The sequence below is a fragment of the Gallus gallus genome, chromosome 13 (genome assembly GCF_016699485.2).
Source record: "Gallus gallus isolate bGalGal1 chromosome 13, bGalGal1.mat.broiler.GRCg7b, whole genome shotgun sequence".
Classification (NCBI taxonomy): Eukaryota; Metazoa; Chordata; class Aves; order Galliformes; family Phasianidae; genus Gallus; species Gallus gallus.
This window is the reverse complement of record NC_052544.1, coordinates 16,562,165-16,582,367: the sequence shown is the minus strand read 5'-3', so window position 1 is coordinate 16,582,367 and position 20,203 is coordinate 16,562,165. Positions and strand designations below refer to the sequence as shown.

Genomic DNA, 20,203 nt, shown 5'->3' with positions numbered 1-20,203 from the left:
TGGCAGCCCCGAGCTGCACGGGGCCGCGCTCTGCTCCTCACCGGCGGGCTGTGCTTTTGCTCTGGGAGTCTATAGAAATAACCGTGTGTGCGAGGAACGTACGGAGAAAGGGAGGGATCTATGAGGAAACGAGTGGCCCTGCGGCCCCGTCAGCCCACGGCCCCGTCAGCCCGGAGCCCGGCCAGACCCCTGCGGGGCGATCAGAGCGCGGATCCCCATCACACCCGGTACGCCTCCCGGCCCAACGCCCGAACGCCCTCCGCCGCACCGCCCCGCGGTTCCCATGGCGACGCCCCGCCCCCCCCGCCGCGATCTTGTCCCTCCCACCTCCACCTCTCCGTCCACGCCATTGGCTGCGGCCGGGCTCCCTTGGTTGCGGGGGGCGGGCCGAGCCCCTCCTTTCCCTGCGAGCTATTGGCTGTCTGGCCTCCGCAGCGCGCGGGGATTGGCCGCGGCCCGGGGCGGCGGGGGGCGGGCGCAGGCGCGGTGCTGTTATTGTTCCGTTGTGCGGCCCCGCGGCTCTGCGACCGGCGGCGATCCCTGTCCGCGCGGCGCCGCCATGCCGGTGAGCAACGCCGGGCCGGGGCACGGGCTCGTGGGGAGGGCTGCGAGCGGGATGGGGGCTGGGGATGCTGCGGGCCGCTTCCCGCACTCTTGGGTTTTCACTGACAGGAGCCGCGGCCCGTGGGGATCTCTGGGGCGGCGCGGGCCCGGGCCGGGGCCTGAGGATGACGGCGCGGTGCTCGGTGCCGCCTCACTGCGGCATCTGTCCCGTTCTCGGGGTGGGGGTGGGGGGCTGTGGGATCCTTCCTCCACCCAGCTGGGAGCAGCGGGCCGCTGCGTCTGTCACAGCCTCTGCTGAGGGCCCTGGGGGATCTGGTGGTGAGGAGCTCGGGGAGCGGTTTGTTCCTTGCTGACATCCGAGGTGTGGGTTTAGAAACGGCTCAGTGCTCATCCATGGCATCAGTCGGTGGGGCGGCACCTCGGGCTGTGTCCAACTGCTTTTGGAGCTCCTCTGTCAGGAGAAGCATTGACAGCACTGTCAGTCAGTTTAGTGTCAGAATCCGTGTCTGTAACTGAGAGAGAAAGGCTGTGTGAAGTCCTGTGAGCCAACCTTTGAGTGGTTAACGTTCAGCAAACGCACTGAAGCTTGTCTGAATTCCCTTCAGCCAACGCTCGCTGCTATCTGCTGATGTCATCGGTGAGGTTTGAGGCTGTTTCCTTGTGCTCTCTGTTCAGACAACAGCTGAACAAGCTCCGTGAACTTAAAGGAGTGGCACAGAAGCCTCTGCTCAGCAAGCTGTTTGCAGGCACAAAGTTGTTTGCTGAAGAATTTCACAGATGAATGGAATTCTCAGGTTTTACTCAATTGGTTTCCACGTTTGCAAACAGAAGATTGCTTTGACTGAATAAGTGCAGGGCATTCCCTTAACTTTAATTATAAACCAGTTCTGGTCTAAGTGTGGCTTTTATGATTCTGCTGAGAAGTATGCGTCTACAGCTTAAGCACATGGGCTTGTTACAGTAATGCTGCAGCCTGTGAGTGTTTTGCCTTTTCATAATTGCAGATCAACAAGCCTGAGAAGCCGGACAGGCCAGAGAGCTGCGATAATGTCAAGGTGGTTGTTCGGTGCCGGCCCCTTAATGAGCGAGAGAAAGCGACGGGGTACAAAATGGCAGTCAACGTGGATGAGATGAGAGGAACCATCACAGTCCACAAAACGGACTCGTCCAACGAACCTCCCAAGACATTCACATTTGACACTGTTTTTGGACCAGAGAGTAAGCAGCTGGATGTCTATAACCTAACTGCAAGACCTATTATTGACTCCGTCCTGGAAGGCTACAATGGTAAATTCCTGATTTATTTCAATTCGCCCATCTGTGTTCCATGTGTTGTTGACGTCCCTGATGATCTAACAGGGAGGCTTCTCTTACGAGGGCCACATCTCTCTATTGTTTCTATTCTGGCCTCTGACCTACAGCAACCAGAAGGTGCTCCTTACTGAGTACCCCCCATGGTGGTACGTACTGAGATTGCTAACAGTGGGAGATAGTAGTGAGCAAGTCTTGGCTGAGGTTGGTGAGCTGTATGTTTTCATTCTCTGTCTTCTGTCTGCAAAAGATATACACTTTATTTCATTATCAGAATTCTCTGTGACTCTTCGCTATACAGTTTCAGTAACCCAGCAGCTGCCATGGTTCTGCAGTATCTAGGTATGCGTATTCTTCTTGTGCATATAAGTGCTGCATTTTCATCTCTAAAACTTGCTGTTACACACTAAGATGACTAGTTACACACATCAGCCCTGCCTGGCAGATAATTGGTTGCTTCCTGCAGCTGGGAAGAATACGTCCGTGGTTTGTGAGTGTTTATTATGCATGCAAATACAACATGTAGAAGAAAGAATACCCCAGTAAGGTAACAAATTACTGCTTTCTGTAACTGCTTTTCATCCGTGCTGTAAGCAACAGATTAAGAAGGTTTTTAAAGGTTTGCAAAATACCTAATAAGCTTTTGTGCTAACACACCCATCTTCAACTGATTAAAATTCATTTTCTCCCAACAGTAATGCCAGTGACTCGACAATGAAAGCAAAAGCTTAAGTTGAGTTGAGCTTAATTTGTGCTGGGGTATAATAAATTAACCTGTGTGTTTCTGGAATGTCTGAGCTGGGATCTCAGTAAACTTTCTCATTGGCTTCCTTGGGGATAGTTACCTAGTCCAAATCATAGCTGCATTTGCAGGTTCAGAACTGGACACTTGCACTGTGGCCTGTGTTCTAGGAGTCTCATGTTTCTGCTGTGGCTTAAAGTGCTAGCAGTCATTGGTTTTGTGGTTGGTATATAACGAACTTTCTCTAATTGACAATGCTATTGATTAGTCTAATTTTAATTATTTGTGTGTGAGCCCTAAGTGTACTGATTCTCAATCCTTTAATTGCTCTATACAGCTAAAACAAGCTGACTTTTTCTTAAACATTTTGCAGACTGGATAGTGCAGTAGCTTGAACATTTTTTTGCTATGGTTGTCCAGCATTTCTGTTTCTCATAGCATTGAACAGTACATAATGGAGAGGGTGAAAAGTTTCAAATTCACAAAAATGTGTTTAGTGCTATCAGGCTAAGAATTGATGAGGTAAAATTGTAGTTATAGCAACTTCATGGCATTCATTAATATGTTCTTGTTCTTTAGGCACCATTTTTGCATATGGACAGACTGGAACAGGCAAAACTTTTACCATGGAAGGGGTCAGAGCAGTTCCTGAGCTTAGAGGCATCATTCCAAATTCCTTCGCCCATATATTTGGTCACATTGCCAAAGCAGAGGGGGACACGAGGTAAGCAGCTTCCCTTTACTGCTCCTGTCTTTTGTTTGTCCATCTGTAGAAGTCGTCTGACCTCAGCAATGACTTAGGCCATTCTTGATGGGGTGGCAAGAATGTATTTATATATGGGCGCTTTTTCTTTGCATTCTGTGTCTCCTGGACTTACACTTACAAATATCTTATTAAGAAAGCTTCCCAAATGTTTGCCTTCAGGTTTTTAGTTCGTGTGTCTTACCTGGAAATTTACAATGAAGAAGTACGGGACCTGCTAGGAAAAGACCAGTCACAGAGGTTAGAGGTGAGCCTGCTGTTCTGAATCTGATGCTTGTTCCATATCCTCGAGCAATATTATTGTAAAGATCAGAGAGCATATGAAGGGAGCTGGGAGGTTGGACTCCTCAGCATGTGCCTTGTTTCCTTTAAGATACAGTAGCACTAGGATATCGCCACTGATTTCTCTGAGTCTTTTTAGTTTGTTCTGTTGTGCAGTGAGAAACTGACTTTCTGCTGAGTCAGTTTTGTCCATGCAGTTCTACTGTAAAGGCCTCTTGGCAATCATTCTAGGAGTTAGCGACTGAGATTTGAAATCTGTGTTTGCCTCCAGGGAGGAGCAGTGAAATATTATCCTGCCTGAGTCTTGATTCGCTAGCTATTCTTTTGGAGTACTGCAGTATTCTCTGTATGAACTAGAATCTGGGGGAGTAAATCACTGTACTAATACAGTGCCACTGAGAATTGCTGTGTGGGCTCTAAGGATGCTCTCTCTAAACTGTTTCTCTCTTAGGTTAAAGAGAGACCTGATGTGGGAGTTTATATCAAAGACCTTTCAGCTTATGTCGTAAACAATGCAGATGATATGGACAGAATCATGACTCTGGGCCACAAGAACCGTACGTAGTCCCACAGTGGGCAGACTGACAGCTCTGTCAGACAGAGCAAGGGTCTGATTTTGGGACTTTGAGATCTTGCTTCTAGACATAATGCTGGAGAGCTCAACTCGTTCAACTGAGCAGAGCAAAAGGGATGTCCCCTCCCAAATGCCTTTTGTGCAGGGACAGGTGAAGAAGGCTGTGTCTCAGTCAGCCAGGCGGGGGGAAACAGTGAAGGCAGTCAGCATTGTCAGGGCTACTAGTGCGTGTCATGGTTGTTTCCTTCTTCTGCTCTAATCTGGACGAGCAAAAACGAGCCCTGTGCTGTGAATAGAAGGTTGTTGATGCTTTCTGGAAGACTTAATTAAGCCTTAAACTTAATTAATTTCATAAAAATGAACTGAAATTCTGACTTACTGTTGCTGTTCAAGTGGATTGCTTTGCTCTTTTTTTATATTAAAAAAAAAAAAACAACCTGCAGCTTTTTGCAGGGATCAGCTGTGAAAGTGTTAAGCTAGTGTTATTTGTGGGGCTTTTTTTTTGGTAACTTTTAAAAGGAAACAAATGAGAGCTACTGCTACTCTTGGGATGGGACCCTGTGGTCAGCTTGGACCAAATGAAGACAGCAACACTTCTAATCTAGGTTGGAGGTGTGCTACGATTTCAGTGTCCAGCACAGTTTGCTGAGTCTCAGTGTCTTTTCCATCTTCTGAAAAAATGGGTTGCATGTAGAGTTGGGAATAAATCTCCTTTGGAGCATGAAGAATGTTACAGGAGTGTGATTCATTAATCTTTTTCTCAATTAAAAGGTTCTGTTGGTGCCACAAACATGAATGAGCACAGCTCTCGCTCACACGCCATCTTCACTATCACCATTGAGTGCAGTGAGAAGGGAGTTGATGGAAACATGCATGTGCGCATGGGCAAATTGCACCTTGTGGATCTTGCTGTAAGTAGGACCAGCAACATCTGACATAAAACATGGTGGCCATGGCTCCCCAGTACTCTTAGAGACTTTGAAGCCCAGAATTCTGTCTGACAGTTGACTTCTGTGAAGTATTCGCTCAAGGCTTTAAATCAGATGTGTACCAGAAAGAGCCTCTAGTGTATATGACCTTGTATTGGTAAGAGGGCTCTGTTCTTCCTGTGAAGTAATTGTAAATAATATAGACTACTCTGAGAAGAGCACACTGGATATCAGAACTGGATCTTTGCAAAGTTTTTTTTCCAACGTAACCACCCCAGGGGATTGTGATCATGCAGTTCTTCACTTGTGCAATTTCCCGCTCCCTGTTGCTCACTTTGAACCAATGTAGTTGTGCTGGTAAAAAGGCTTTGTAGCCCAGATTTTGCACTGGATTTCCTTTGCTTGGAGAAGAGACAGGGAAGGGGACACTCAAGTCCCTGGATGCTTGTGTGTTATCTGTTACTTTATTTACATGAGGTGTGTTTCGGTCACGCTATGAAACTACCTGTAAAGCAATTGCAGTGTCACTCTGTTCCTTTTTCCTCCTGGTAGGAAAGACAGGAGCTGAGGTGCCTTGTAGCTGCTGACTTGTTTCTAATAATATTTTCATGCACAGGATCAAAACTGTCAAAACTTCTCAGTTGTGTTACTTCCAGCAGTTCAGAATTTGCTGGCACTGAAAGCTTCAGTTGAGACCTGTCATTTGTCTTGTTAGTGATGTGTGAAGTACATCGGTAGGTCCTCTAATAATGATTGAGGTGCTTAGTGACTTGACCACTAGCAATGTTTTAGGGGTAGCTGTGCTATTTGGAGGGAGATCACATAGCAGGTTTTGCTGCAATTCCTTTTGCTTCCTGTTCCCTTTCCAGGGTTCTGAAAGACAAGCAAAAACTGGAGCAACGGGGCAGCGACTGAAGGAAGCTACTAAGATCAACCTCTCTCTTTCTACACTGGGGAATGTCATTTCAGCACTGGTGGATGGCAAAAGCACTCATGTGCCCTACCGTAACTCCAAACTTACACGACTCCTTCAGGATTCCCTGGGGGGTAACTCCAAAACCATGATGGTAAGATCCAAGATGCTTTCATAAATTCCAACTGTTGATCTCTGTTCCTACAGGAATAGCATAGTGACTTTGCCATGAGAACAGCCTGACGTTTACCTGTTCTTTTCAGAGCATTGTAGTTGAGAAAGCCTTTAAAGTGCTTTTGCTGTCTCTTCCCTGCACATGCAAGGATCGAAAAGGTGTAAATACACCTGTGTAAGATTAAGTAAAAGCTGTGGTTAGGTAGACAAAAGCAACCTCGATGTAGAAGCAGCAGGAAAGCTTGGTAATATCATACTGTTGGAGCTAGGGCTGGGTCCCTGTGAAATCATTTGTCCTGGACTCTGATTATTTATGCTCCATTTACTTGTTCTTCCATGTGTTAGTGTGCAAACATTGGTCCAGCAGACTACAATTATGATGAGACTATCAGCACTCTCAGATATGCAAACCGAGCCAAGAACATTAAGAACAAGGCCAGGATTAACGAAGACCCCAAGGATGCTTTGCTCCGTCAGTTTCAGAAAGAAATTGAAGAACTTAAGAAAAAACTGGAAGAAGGTGAGATTCCCCTTCCACCTAGTATTTCTCCAGACTAATGCTAGTTCTGCTTGTGTGAAAAGTCTTTACTATTTGAAAATGTCATATGAATTCAGTAGCTGATTGCAAGTCATTATTCTGGCCTTGATGACCCAACAGGATGCTCCCAGCGCAGGGCCTGGCTTTGCCCACCAGGTGGCACTTGGCACTAGCATAAGGTAATGGGTTCTGGACTGAATTTAGTGTGCTGAGAACCTGAGGGGTCTCTGGTTATGATTGGGTGTGGTGTAGGGATTTAAAGTGCATGATAACAAAAGCTAAATGTTTTCCTTGCTTGAGGAGAGGTGCAATTTTAGGACTCAAATGAAATGAATTTGTGTGGCTAGGACTGAGGCTGACTATTTAATTAGTGCATAGAAGAAACAAAAAGCTTCTTTAGGCTTTGGAACTTTATGGGCTTGTGATTTTTCCAGAAGGATTCTTCCTGAACCATGCGCTTGGTATAACACCCATCTTCAAAGATGCTCACAGCACAAAATAGGTCTAGCAGTAACTCCAGTAAGACTTACTGCTTGGAATCTCTACCATTAAGGAGAAGCAGGAAAATAGTAATGCTTTCTTCAGGGACTGGAATCTAGACATAGCTGTTTCATCCCTAGTGTGCTGAGGGTGACTCCTTATATTTGTAGGTACTAAACTGTAGAACAAATAGTTTTGCTCATTTGACCATTTTTTGTCTCTGGAAGTGAAGGTATTGTGAATTTCTTCTAAGAAAACATAATGTAGTATTACAAGGATATGAGGATGCTTACCATAGTGTTATACACACTGACTTGGCAGCATTATATGGCTTACAATAACCTTCCTTAATTTTCCAAAGCTATTGCAAATGATCTCCTTGAAAGTTATTGACTAATGCAGCAACTCATAAGCTGATATCAGATACTGCTGACTTCAGATAAGTGCTGCTGTCACAATAACAAGCTGATGTTATTGGAAGGCTCCAATGAAGGAAAGTGCATCAAAAAGCATACTTTTTGTTTCCAGGAGAAGAAATATCTGGTTCAGAGACAAGTTCTTCTGAAGAAGAAGATGAAGAGGATGATGGGGAGATTGGAGAAGATGGGGAGAAGCGGAAGAAACGGCGGGGTAAGGCAGCAGAGAATCCTGTCAGTGCCACCAATTTCCTTTTGCCCAGCAGCTAGTGTCAGGAACTATAGAGCCAGGCAGGGAGAAGTGGAGTTGTAGGGCTGCCCTACTGCCGCTGCAATTATCATGCCTCCCTAGAAACATAGCTATTTGGTGCTGTCTCTGTAGATGGACAGCTCCGATCCTGTGTGGTATCTGCTTCCACTTGGGTAGTTGTGCTTGTGGTAACATCATCTTCTGTGGTGGTTCCCTCGTTGCCGCAAGGTGGCTGCGTATGGCTTGTGACTCATGTTGTGGAACTTCCCCTGCTCACTGAAATGGGAGGAGGAAGACACCAAAAATCAGTGGTTGGCAGATGTATTCTTTTATAGCCATTCTCATGGCTAGACGGGGATTTTGGCTGTGGTTTAGGCGAAGGATTCATCTGTCCTGTGGATGTTCAGTAACTGGCTTCATTCTGGCGTCCTATTTTATGCTGATAGAGGAAAAACTTGACCTTTGAGGGTGTCTGTGTGCTAGCTGAAATGAATGGGAGCTACACATCCCTTATTTGGGAATACTCTGGAAATCTCATGGCAAAGTCTACTTTGTCCTACACTGTGATAAACTGGCATGTAGTGTCTAAGCCCCAGAGGATGCTACTGAGCCTAGAATTGTGGGTCATGGTGTACCATGGAGAACTGAGGCTTACAGGAAGCCTGCTATACCCCTGGAACCTTTATTTACTCATGGGGAGTAGGGAAGTCAAGCCCAGTGCTGTGCTTCAATTTCCAATTTGTCCAGTAAATGCTGACATTCAAACTGCCTTCCTGTCTTAAAGCACTCACATCTGTTTAAACAACATTCCTGCATTAAATAGATTCCCCCCATTGGTGCTTTCCAGACGCAGGAAGATTGACCATTCTATCCGTCAAGAAATGATTTCTGCCCAAATCCACCACAAGAGAAAACCATCTTTAAAAGACTGCTTGAAAAGAGTAGGGGGGGGGGGGGGAAATAGCTGTCACTTAGCTAGAGCAACTTGTTTGTAAGTTAAGTTTCCTAAGTAAGGTTGTGCTCAGCAGGAGCTTGCACGGTAGCTGTCCCTGTGTAAGCTGATTCTCTCTTCTAGACTGAAAAGTGTACGTTGCCATGTACATAACACTGGAAAGGACTCCTGGTCACCGAATCTTCTGTTACTGTAGATATCCACAGCCACCTTCACTGTGATCTGTTTTTCTGTGCTATTGCTTGAAATGGAAGCAGCCTTGGCATGAGGTTTTAAGCTGTAGGTTTGTTAAGATGGGGTTTTAACTGAACTGTCTCTCTGAGCATGCCATTCTGTGCTGGGAAGCGATGGCTTTGCAAGCTGAGTCTGGGAGGGATTCTAGCAAATGCTTCCTAATGAGAACTCTGTACCTTTTAAAACTATTTTGCCATCTCTTCTGGGTTTCTTTTCCTTAGAACTAACTTCCCATCTGCATGTTTCTTCCTCTCTGGGTTTTTCTGTGGGACTGATTTCTGTTTTCCAGGCAGTAGCAGCAGCAGTAGTTCAGACTCCACATGCTCTGTCATAGAGAAACCTCTGGATAAGTCCTTCACTAGTGAGTGGGAGCTCTTAAGTCCTTTAAGCTTTGGCCTTTCCATGATCTGTGCATTTCATTTTGTAATGCTGCACTCTTCCCTGCTATGTCTATTGGAAGATAAACCTGAACTTACAACTTGGCTAAAGCATGCCTTTCCTTTGTTGCTTTCACGCTTGAAATGGTGGTTTGATGTGCACGTTGTCAGCAAGACATGAGAATGGAAAGTAATTCAGTAGGCTTATTTAACAAAATTTAAAGATATTTGGGAAACATTAGGTTGAAAGTTTGCAATTCCTCTGTTTTAACCAACCTTCTAAATTGTCGGGGGAAGGTCTGAGCAGCTTTCTTCTTGGAAGGTGTTACGTTATATTGGATGTTGCCTTCCTAAAACTAAGTTAGGAGTGAATGAATGAACAGTCAGCAGTTAAGCTACACTAGTTTTGTACTTGCAAGGAAAACTTAAGGCTTTTGTTTTATTTTGGCAGACCTTCAAAAAAACCAAACAAACAAACCAAAACCTGGGCAGTGGTTGCTGCTTTTTCTTCAGACTGCCTCATGACTTTAAGTTTTTGGTCACCACAGGAGGGCATAGTTGAGAAGAACAAAGGGTCTTGATTTGTAGCAGTGAGGAAAGTTTGGTCTGCTGCTGGTCAAAGAAAGGAACCTGTTCCTTTGAAAGACTTACAGTCAGCATTTGCTTTTAATCAAGCAAACAAAAAAAATCATGTTTTGGACCTTGACTTGTAGGGGCTTCACCAGTTGTTGTGGTTATACTGTGTAGATGTAATCCACACTTCTGTGCGTGGAGAACCTGGGAAGTCCTGCTGTATAGTTATACCTAAATAAATTTTAGCAGTTGTGTTAGTATAAAGTATCAGCTCAGGTGAAGTGTGGTCACAGGTAAGAAGGCTCACAGCCTAAGTGTGACCTATGGATAATGGTGTTACACTTGGAATCCTGCTTGCTTCAAATTTGCTCTTTCAAAGCTTGCTCAAAACCTGAATATTTCTCTTTGGATGAGGACAGTTAACAGCAAACCATTGATGTGGTGCTGGATGGATCAGTCCATCTTCAAGTCTGAAGATGTTGCAGAAGTTGCACTGAGCTTTTGTGTTTCATCTGTGTGGTTTGGGATATTAACTGTCCTCATGTGTAGCCCTTTTGCATGTAGTGCCTTTCATCTTTTTCCTGTCCTGCTTTTTTACTGCATTTGCTTAAATAACCAGAACTGGCTCTATACCTCTATGGAAGCACCAGTTACTGCCAATTAACCTACTAATACCTTATGTGCAATTGTCATTATCTTGCAAAAAATTGGCTTGGTTTAACTTGGTTAAAACTTAAGTTTTCTGTATGCTAAGATTTTGCAGGTGATTTAAGAGAATTGGCTGCCTTCAGGAAGGGGGAAAAACACTAGGTCTGTTAATCAAGAAGAAATCTTCAATCTGTTTCTTAGGGCATGATCTTTGCGGCAGGCTCATAATGTTACACTTAAGTTCTGCACTGCATTGGATGGGCAGAAGAATGCGGGAGTGAGTTGAAACTATCCTGGATATGCAAAGGACATTACAGAAACGTTCTGTGCTGTAGCACAAAATCATGATTCATTAATATTCACTCTAATGGAGTTTCATTTCTTAGTGATGATTATTCCGTTTTCTACTCTAGAAACATGCATGTAAAATCAGTGCTTGTTCTGATGCTGATAAACTTTGTTCCAAATTATCAAGCAATAATATATTTTATTTCCTTCTTTTTATGTGTATGCTGCCTCTCTGTGATGTGCTTTCTACTTCTTCTTAATGCAAGATCAAGCAGGTTGGTGTAATTTTGATTTTTCACTAATGTATTTCAAGGAGCTGAAAAATGTAACTGCAGAGCTCATTAAAGGGTCCTCCAACTCAGTGTAGTTCACTCTTCTCCAAAACTGAGAATACACAGGGCTGTGTAATAACATGTTAGAAACCTTTATCTGGCTCACCTCTTCATATGATGATCTCTGTATAGCACTTTGGGGAAATAAAACTTTGAGTTTGGGTTACCTGAAAACTAACTAGTGAGGGGTTTTCTCTGCAGATCCACAAATAAGTATTAAGTATCTAGCTCCTAAATTTAGCAGATGGAAACCAAGATATTTTCTGCTGTAGCACTGAAGTCCTTACAGTGCTCTTGTGTGCATGCATGCTTACAGGTGCCAGTGTATCTTTGCCTCCGCTGGAGGTTACAAATGAATGTAAACAAAAGTGAATGGCATGAAGACTGGAGGGAAAGAGGCCTTTTAGTGAGCAACAACGTTTTCAAGTGTACTTTGACCGTATGCATTACATCACTGTGAAAATCTCTTAATGCTAGATAGCTTTTATTAGTTTCTAGGCATCTGGATTCTGTGGGTGATTCTCTCATGTCCAGAGAAGAGCAAAACAAAGTGAAGGGTTTGTCATCTTGTAATGAGTGAAGGGGGATGTAAAACTTGTGAGAGACTTGTGGATTTGGGGAGATCTGTATAGGCTGGGTTCCATTCTTCTGTTTTCCTTCAGTTCGTCTAATCTACATAATTAAGGTATCCAAGATTCTAACTCAGGCTTCTCTTTAGGCAGTGTTTCTTTTCCACAAGTATTCTTCGTGTATTTTGTTTAGACTTTTATTTTCTAGTGCTTAGTTCTGTAGTACTCCTTTGTTGTAAATACTGGAGGCAAGCGAGCAAGAATTAAAATGGGATTTTAAAGACTGTGATGTGCTCAGCTTGGAATCCATGAGTTCTGACATCGATAACTGCACTTAAACATTGATTTAAATTTTAACTTGAGGGGAAAAAAATGCTGTGATACAGAGACTGTATTATTTTTGTGAAATATTTTTTTCCCCACTCTTTGAAAGGCAAAAAGAAAGTTTCCCCCGATAAGATGGTAGAGATGCAAGCAAAGATTGAAGAGGAGAGAAAAGCTCTTGAAACTAAGCTTGATATGGAAGAAGAAGAAAGAAATAAAGCCAGAGCTGAACTGGAGAAGAGAGAAAAAGATTTACTTAAAGCTCAGTGAGTGCCCTGCTCTGAGTAGTTTTTGCGGTGTTGTGGGTTTTTCCTCCCTTAATCTGCAAGTCAGATATCAATATGTGGAGATGCATGGTGAGATGCTAGTCAAGCTTTGTGTAAGCTGAACATCAGCTCTTGCTGTTATCAGAGTGAAAGAGGAGCTTCCTTTGTGCTTGCAGATTAGAGCAGGTAGCAAAAAGAAACTTCATTCTTCTACCACTCTTCTCTTAGCCTTATCTAGCTGAGATGGCCTAGAAACTTAAAACAAATCCTCTGAACTCTGGAGACCAGTGAAGAGCAACAGGACTGCTGTACTGGTTGCTAGTGGGCAGTAGCTATATAGCAAAGTGAATTTCTTACAGCCCATGCCCATGTTGTGGGCATGCTACTGTGTGTAGGTGTTCTCCATGCTAGAGCTGAGAAGCTGCTGAGATCACACTGGCTTATACAGGTCGGACAGTCTCTCCCTCAGCAGAGGCTGCTCAATGGCTGCTGGCATTCCTGGCTTACCTCTCAGCTGCACTGTTGTGACCTCCTTTCACTTGCTTCTGTTCCATTACAACCTGTTGCAGTCTGTCTGAATCCCAGCATCATTGTGCCGGGCTCTTGGGAAGGGAGGAAGCACCCTGGTTATCCTGGTAACAGCACTGGCGCCTGGCAGCCCCTGACAGAGGGAAAGTGCAGCAGGAGAGACTTGTTTTCTGAGTTGGTTTTGTTTGCATGAAAGTGATGGGAGTTGGAGTTAAGGAAATCCCTGTGCATGCCTCACCCCTACTTTAAACCGTTGGCAGCTAGGCAAGTTTTTCGAGCCCTATGAGTGCTGTCTGGGCTGTAAAAACTGAGCTGAGCCCGGCTGCCTTGTGAACACCTTAAGACAGGAAGTTCCAACTTTATCTGTCTCTCTCTCTCTAGACAAGAGCACCAGTCCCTACTGGAGAAGCTGTCTGCGCTGGAGAAGAAGGTGATTGTAGGAGGAGTGGACTTGCTGGCAAAAGCAGAAGAACAAGAAAAGCTGCTAGAAGAATCAAATATGGAGCTGGAAGAACGAAGGAGGAGAGCAGAGCAGCTTCGCAAGGAACTTGAGGAGAAGGAGGTGGGTTATACTCCCAGCTATCTGGAAGTGGTAGGACACTGTGTTACTTGCCTTTGCCTCTTCATGTGGATGAAATATGACTCTACTCTGAAGCACAGTAAAAAATCAAACGTTTTAGAGGCATGTGTAACCAGTGCTCACCTGCAGGACAGTGTAATCTTCATGAGTGTCGGCCAGCCTGGCTAAGCCAGGTGTCTATGCCCTTGGCAAATGCTTTGTTTTATCCAAGCGGCTTCCCTTCCTGTTCATATTGCAAATATTTTCTTTGATTATGCTAATATGTGGATGTCTGTTAAATGTTGTGTACAGCAAGAACGCTTGGACATTGAGGAGAAGTATACCAGCCTCCAGGAAGAAGCACAGGGAAAAACAAAAAAACTGAAGAAAGTTTGGACCATGCTTATGGCTGCAAAATCAGAGGTCAGTGTTCTGAAGCATTCAGCTTGTGGTGGAGTAACTGTAGGTGGAAAGAGCAAGCCATCAACTTTGTCGCTCTGGCTAGAGTGCCACAGTTTTAGAAATACTTGCGTGCTGTCTGCTTGGTTTACACGGTTGTAAAGAGCAAACTAAGCTTCATGTCAGATCTGTGTGGGGGTACATTGTGGAGCTTGTCCTCAAGGAAAACCATTGGTTATTTCTGAGCAAAATAAAAATTGTTTGGCTCTCCAGTTTCCTGCTTTGCTGCTGCTCAAATCCACATCTGCTCTTAGCTTGCTGCTCTTAGTGCATGTTGCTCTTTTTCTCTCTCACTCACATTCAATCAGTGTGTCACTTGGCTGGTATCTTGGCTCCCTGATTTGTGAAACGCACGTTTTTGTCTTTGGGAGCTGAGATTTTCCTTGGGATCTTGCCAGAGACAGAACTTGTTTGCACACTTTGCCTGCTTTTGTTGCAGAGCTTGGACTGACGGAAAGCCAATTTCATCTTTTCTGAGACCAAGAACTTATTACTATTTTTAACTAGTTTTGAATGTTTTGGAGGGTTTATTCTTGAGAGAAATATTCTTCTACTTCTAACTAGAGTTTGCTTTCATTTCCCAGAAGCATTCAGGCAGAAAACAATTCTTTTAAGTTGTTATCGTGTCTTATGTTAGTTCTGACCTCTCATATGCTTTGTCCACAGATGGCAGATCTGCAACAAGAGCATCAAAGAGAGATTGAAGGCTTACTGGAGAATATTCGGCAGCTGAGCAGGGAACTTCGTCTTCAGATGCTTATCATAGACAACTTCATTCCTCAGGACTACCAGGTACAGATGAAGAGCTGAAGCCTTTGATGTGGTCGTATACAGTATTCAGTTAGCCCTCTAGTTTTATTTAGCCCACCAACAAATGGAATGAGTTGGCTTCCAAAGGCATTAACAGGCAACTTGACTGACACTTGTCTGTTAAGCTGTAGTACAAATGTTCTTATGTGGAATGTTTTTAATGCCATTATGATTGCATCAACATAATGATAAATCCATGCTTTAGTGGGAACTTCATTGTGCACAGCTTGGGAATGATGTTTTCTGTAGTCTTCAGATTATAAAATAGGGGTTTTGAATGTGGTATGGCTGTCTGGATCAAAAGTACCTTGGAGTGGTCAAGGCTGTTCTGAAGCAACTTGTCTAGGCTGTTGGGATGCATGTTCTGAGAAACATATCTGGAGTGCAGGCTGTGCAACTCTGTAACAATAACTTCTTTCTAGGAAATGATTGAGAACTATGTTCACTGGAATGAAGACATTGGAGAATGGCAGCTGGTAAGCTAGCTTACATACAAGTTAATGTTAGCATAAGCTTTTGAGGAATTTAACTGAGCCCAGAAATAAACTGATAAAGCTGTACAGTGCTCTGTAAAACTGACTACATTTCACTAATGGACCTTTTTTTTGTTTTTGTTTTGTTTTGTTTTTTTAAGAAATGTGTTGCATATACAGGAAACAATATGAGGAAACAGACTCCTGTCCTGGACAAGAAAGAAAAAGATGTGAGTAACTGTTAATAAGCTTGTATTGAACTCTATAGGTCTCAATTCTGCTTTCTGTATCTACCACTTTGTATTCATGGGAAAACTGTCCAACTTCAGTTTTCCTGTTTGAAGTCTTTGTAGTATTACAAAAGAGCAGCTGATCAATGTACTAAATAGTTCTGATATTTTGTTATTTTTCTTTAGCCCTTTGAGGTGGACCTGTCCCATGTTTACTTAGCTTACACTGAGGAAAGCTTGAGGCAATCTCTGATGAAGCTAGAGAGGCCGAGGACTTCAAAGGGAAGATCCAGGCCCAAGACTGGTCGAAGGTGAAGAACTTTGGAGTATCTGTATGTAATGGGGAGTTTTCCCGGGGGAAGGCTTAAGCTTGTGCCTGCAAACTTGAGACAAATGTTTGAAGACTTATGGCTAAGACAAAATGCTAAAATTCTGCATGATAGAAGGGTTACTGATGTCAAGTGTGGTAGAACCAGGCTGAAATCTTTCACTATGGTAAAATATTGTCCAGAAGGTTTTGATTGGGGGGGGGGGGGGGGGGGGGGGGGGTTGATTTCCTGATTTGGCACTCCCCTCTTCTGGCTGCTTGTTTTTCTTTCACTGATTGCTGGTTCAGTTTAACAAGCGACACGCTGACAGCACATATACTTTTATTACTGGAAAGTAATGTGTGCTGGGGAAGATTTCAGCATGGGTGTTCCCGATGCTTTGTGAAGAAGTCGATGATGTATAGTTTTGACCTGAGAAGTGGCTGCTCCCTGCCTTTCCTGGACAGCATAATGATGTGTGTGGTATTATTTTTTTTCTTTTCTTTTCCTTTCTGCTCTCCAAACAGAAAACGTTCTGCAAAGCCAGGCGCTGTCATTGACTCTCTGCTGCAGTAGGTGTGACGTGTTCAGAATTGCCGTAAAAATCAGTGAGTGTGAAAGGCTTGGCCAGAATATGGAATTTGAGATGGCACAGTTTGAAGTGGCTATAAAATCCATGCCGTGCTGGTATGGAGCTTTAATTAAGATACGTATTTTTCCTTAGTTGCCTGTATACTGTATGTTATATTAACATAATATTAAACTGGTATATTTTATGGTTGTGGAATTCCATGTGTTAAACAATGTGTTGTGCAGGGAACTATTGTTGGTAATCCTTGAAATGTATAGAAAATAAGGATTCTAGATGTGTTCAAGTACTAGACATAATAGCTCGAAATGGTTGCTGGAATCCTGAAACCTAATGCTGGTAAATCTATGTCCTGCTTTGCACATAACTGGCAGCTTTCACTGTTGTCTTCTGTTGCACTGATCTGTTTGAATGCGGTTGCTGCAAACCTTTGAGTTAAGGGCATCAAGCCCTTTTATTTAAATATTTCACTGTAGTTATTAAGCTGATCATATTGTGTACTTGAGACACAACTCCCTTCATTTGCAGTCTTGCTGTACAAAAAGTAGTTGGGTAGAAGAGTACTTAGAACTACATAAGTCTGAGGTTTGTGGGAAGGGACCGTGCTCTGTTTGAGTGCAACACTAGTAGTCTAATGCTTTGATTTTTGTCTATTTGTGTGATCTGCTGGCAACGTGGAGAGTGAGGGCTGATGCACAGATAAGAGAACTCTTTTCCTCCTCTTAAGGCTGCGTTGCTGTGTTGCTTTGGCTGCTTTTTCAGCTTCTGAGCTGGAAGTTGTTTTAATTGGTGTGAATTGTTTTGTTGTAATCTGGACAGCACAGATTACTTGAGGGGAAGGCTTTAATACTAGAGGAACTGAGCACTATGGCTCCATTTGTCTCACCCCTGGCTACAGCTAAGGATGAATTTCTCCTGCGTTAGGATAGGCATGAATTTCCCAGTTTTCCCAGTGCAGTAACACCCCCCTGAAATAGCTGATGCTGTTCGTGTCTGTGTGCACCACCTCCTGTTTCTGACTATGCTTTGAGAGGAAAGGAATCTGGTCTCTGAAGTAACCATTTATGGTGGCTGCTCTTTTTATTTGCTTTTTGTGCTGCTAGTAGACACTGAACACCTCAATACATTGCTTTTGTGTCACAAAAATGCATCTCCTTTGGGCTGTGTGCTGTATAAACTCCTGCTGGAGTGCAGCAGCTGCAGGTACCTCAGCAGTTCCCATGTCAGTGTGGTGTTAATTAGGTATGATTTTCATATAGTCTTAGTGTGTTACCTAGAGTTACAAAAAATGCTGTGATTAATAACACAGACTGAATACTTAAGCTTGATGTGAGGAGCAAGACATCTCCTTGGGTGTCTCATTCCTCATAGTAGCCATGTCTGCCATTACCAGAACATTCCTGTGAAGTGTTTACTGCAGTTAGAAGCTGGTTGCCCTTTCTTATTGTCACAGTGTTGAACTGTGCACCTTCTGAGTCTGTAACAGCTCCACATGTAACAGTTAAAATTGGTCTTGCAGGGGCATATTTTGATCTGGAGGTGCATTCAGTACAATTCAAAATGAGTTCTAAGCTTTCCCCTTTGCTTTTTGTGAAGTGTTTCTCAGGATCATGACCAGGGAGGAGAAAGCAGTCCTCTTCTTGGGGGGAGAGGTGAGAAGACCTGACATTGTCCCCCAAATGCATAAAAGCTGCTGATATGAACAGTGGCAGTTTTTTCTAGTCCAGCATTTGGAAGGGGGTAAAGAGTCAGGATTTTCATCTGAGCTAAACTAGTTAGATTTCTTCTTGAAGAGTTCATCCTATTTTGAATGTGCTTCAGCTCAGGATGTCGTGTTGCATTGCTGTCAGGCTGAAAATGTCTCAAATGCCATTTTTGTCTTAGAAACAGGCAGGGATGTTCTGGTCTGAGCAGACTTCAGTCCATTCTCAGAACAGGGACAAACTTTATTTCCTCTTGTTTAATGTCTTGCTGTGCTTCATTCTGTTGAATGATCTGTTCTTAAGAGTGTTTCTCCTGAACAGTTCTCTCAGTTCTCTGAATTCTTCACTCAGCAGACCAGCAGCAGATGCAAACTGGGACTGTGCATCCTGACTCTGCATTTACAACATACAAAATCTAATTAGGAAGGGGTGTTCTTGGGTTGAATTCCTGTTACTTCTGCTGAAAACAAAAATGCTCTGCATATGTTAAAGATCCATGAGGCAAAGAAATAATTGCACAGCTTTGTAATTAGATGGGAGGAACTGTTTGTGATTTCCTGCTACAGGGGCTTGTTTTGGAGAACAAATGTTCTGTTCTTACCAGAGGACTTTGTTTTGATATAGAACACAGTCTTCATGATGATCTGTCAGCTTGGCTTACCTTTTCACTGTGCTGTTTTGCTTAAGTTTTGGAAACTTCCTTTCAAAACAGAGCCCTGGTTGCAGGTTTGCTGCAAACTCTCTGCAGCTCTGGACAGTCTGCAATAATGTCAAATGTCCCTTTTCCATGTCTTAAAGGGGAAGGACTTAAGTTTGTGTGGGTTTTTGATGGCTCAATCGATGGAGCCATCTTCGTCCCAGGCCAGTACATGCCACTTAACTGTAACACATAAAGAAAGTGTACTCATTTTTTGCATCTTGTCACCAGAAGCTTCCCCTCATTCCAGCAAATCGCATAGAGTTTCTCTGGCTGTATGTTGTTTAATGCTGTGTAGCTGAATCATTTCAGAATTAACTTGTTATGGAACCTTTCTTCAGGTTCAAGGGAAGTGAAAATGGTCCTTAGTGCCTTTCAGTAACTAACTCAGTCTGCACACCCAGCTCTCACCTTTCTCAGCAGTTCTGCTTAGCCAGTTCTGTACATAGGAAAAACTGCTTATCTGTTTGTATAACGTGTCTGCCTATTTATTGGTTTTCCAACTGTTTATTTTAATATTCTTTGTTTTATGGTTAAATGTTATTCCCTACACTGTACATATCAGTATTGTGTCCCTGGAGCATGTTCATACCGTGAAATAAAATTGTTGATTCCTAGTTCTACCTCTCTACCTGTTTTTCAAAGAACTTTATCCATATACTTTTTGTAAATCCATTGAGAAGCAGAAGTGAGGGCAAGAGGGGCAGTCTGCAGGGCTGTAAGTGGGTTTGAGGTGTTGGGAGGATGCTGCTGCCAAGCCCCAGGGCACTGGGCAGTAGTGTCCCATGGGAGCTGCAGGCAGGGCAGCATGGGAGTGGGTTCAGCAGGACTGCAGAAAAGATCAGGGCTGAGAAATGTGCCCCATGAACCAACAGCACTGCTGGGAGGGTCCTGAGCTGCCCTGGCAACAGGGGAGCTGCTTCACTGAACTGGTGGCAGTGCTGTGTGTGGTCCTGGCTTGTGTGCATGCACTGAACAGCTGCTACCGATGAGCAGAAGTTGTTACCTGCAGTAATGGGAAATGCACAGCTCTGTTTCCTTTGCGTTGCCTTTCTCCTGGAAGAGGTCTCAGCCTGCTCATGCAGCAGGTAACAGGTTTTCTGTGGTCTGCTAACTCTGCAGCTTCCCTGAGTATTCTGACTCAGCTGATGCACAAACCAAACCCTTCAGTCCTGGGACTTTCCAAAGCACTCTCCTACGCAATGCCAAAATTGCAGACTGATAGACTCCTACCTACCTGTGAGGCTGTCCCCTGCTATTGTGGAAAGCCTGACCACTACCACAGCTTGGAGTTGTCCCTTCTACAGGGTGCTTTTGCTATGTTCTTTCCCTCTTCATTACTCCTGGG

At 43.9% G+C, this 20,203-nt stretch overlaps 1 protein-coding gene across 3 annotated transcripts; it reads left to right on the top strand.

Moving 5' to 3' along the window:
* Positions 1-479: 479 nt before the first annotated feature.
* On the top strand, positions 480-19,472 carry KIF3A (kinesin family member 3A). 3 transcript variants are annotated; one of them, XM_015294028.4, is made up of 19 exons: positions 480-565; positions 1,569-1,851; positions 3,197-3,341; positions 3,543-3,627; positions 4,114-4,219; positions 5,008-5,147; positions 6,035-6,232; positions 6,598-6,772; positions 7,799-7,900; positions 9,412-9,483; positions 11,275-11,283; positions 12,343-12,499; positions 13,409-13,589; positions 13,899-14,009; positions 14,712-14,837; positions 15,278-15,331; positions 15,490-15,558; positions 15,745-15,869; positions 16,394-19,472. In XM_015294028.4, exons 1-19 carry the CDS (start codon positions 560-562, stop codon positions 16,440-16,442), a joined length of 2,193 nt encoding a protein of 730 aa, XP_015149514.1. In that variant the 5' UTR covers positions 480-559; the 3' UTR covers positions 16,443-19,472. The 3 variants fall into 3 exon arrangements, with proteins under 3 accessions (XP_015149514.1, NP_001025793.2, XP_025010633.1); NM_001030622.3 differs by lacking the exon at positions 9,412-9,483; XM_025154865.3 differs by lacking the exons at positions 9,412-9,483; positions 11,275-11,283.
* Positions 19,473-20,203: the final 731 nt, after the last annotated feature.

Excerpts from the sequence above, each read along its gene's own strand:
- KIF3A (XM_015294028.4), top strand. Across the intron at positions 6,233-6,597 it reads GTAACTCCAAAACCATGATG|TGTGCAAACATTGGTCCAGC; the intron begins GTAAGATCCAAG and ends TCCATGTGTTAG. Across the intron at positions 6,773-7,798 it reads TAAGAAAAAACTGGAAGAAG|GAGAAGAAATATCTGGTTCA; the intron begins GTGAGATTCCCC and ends TTTTGTTTCCAG.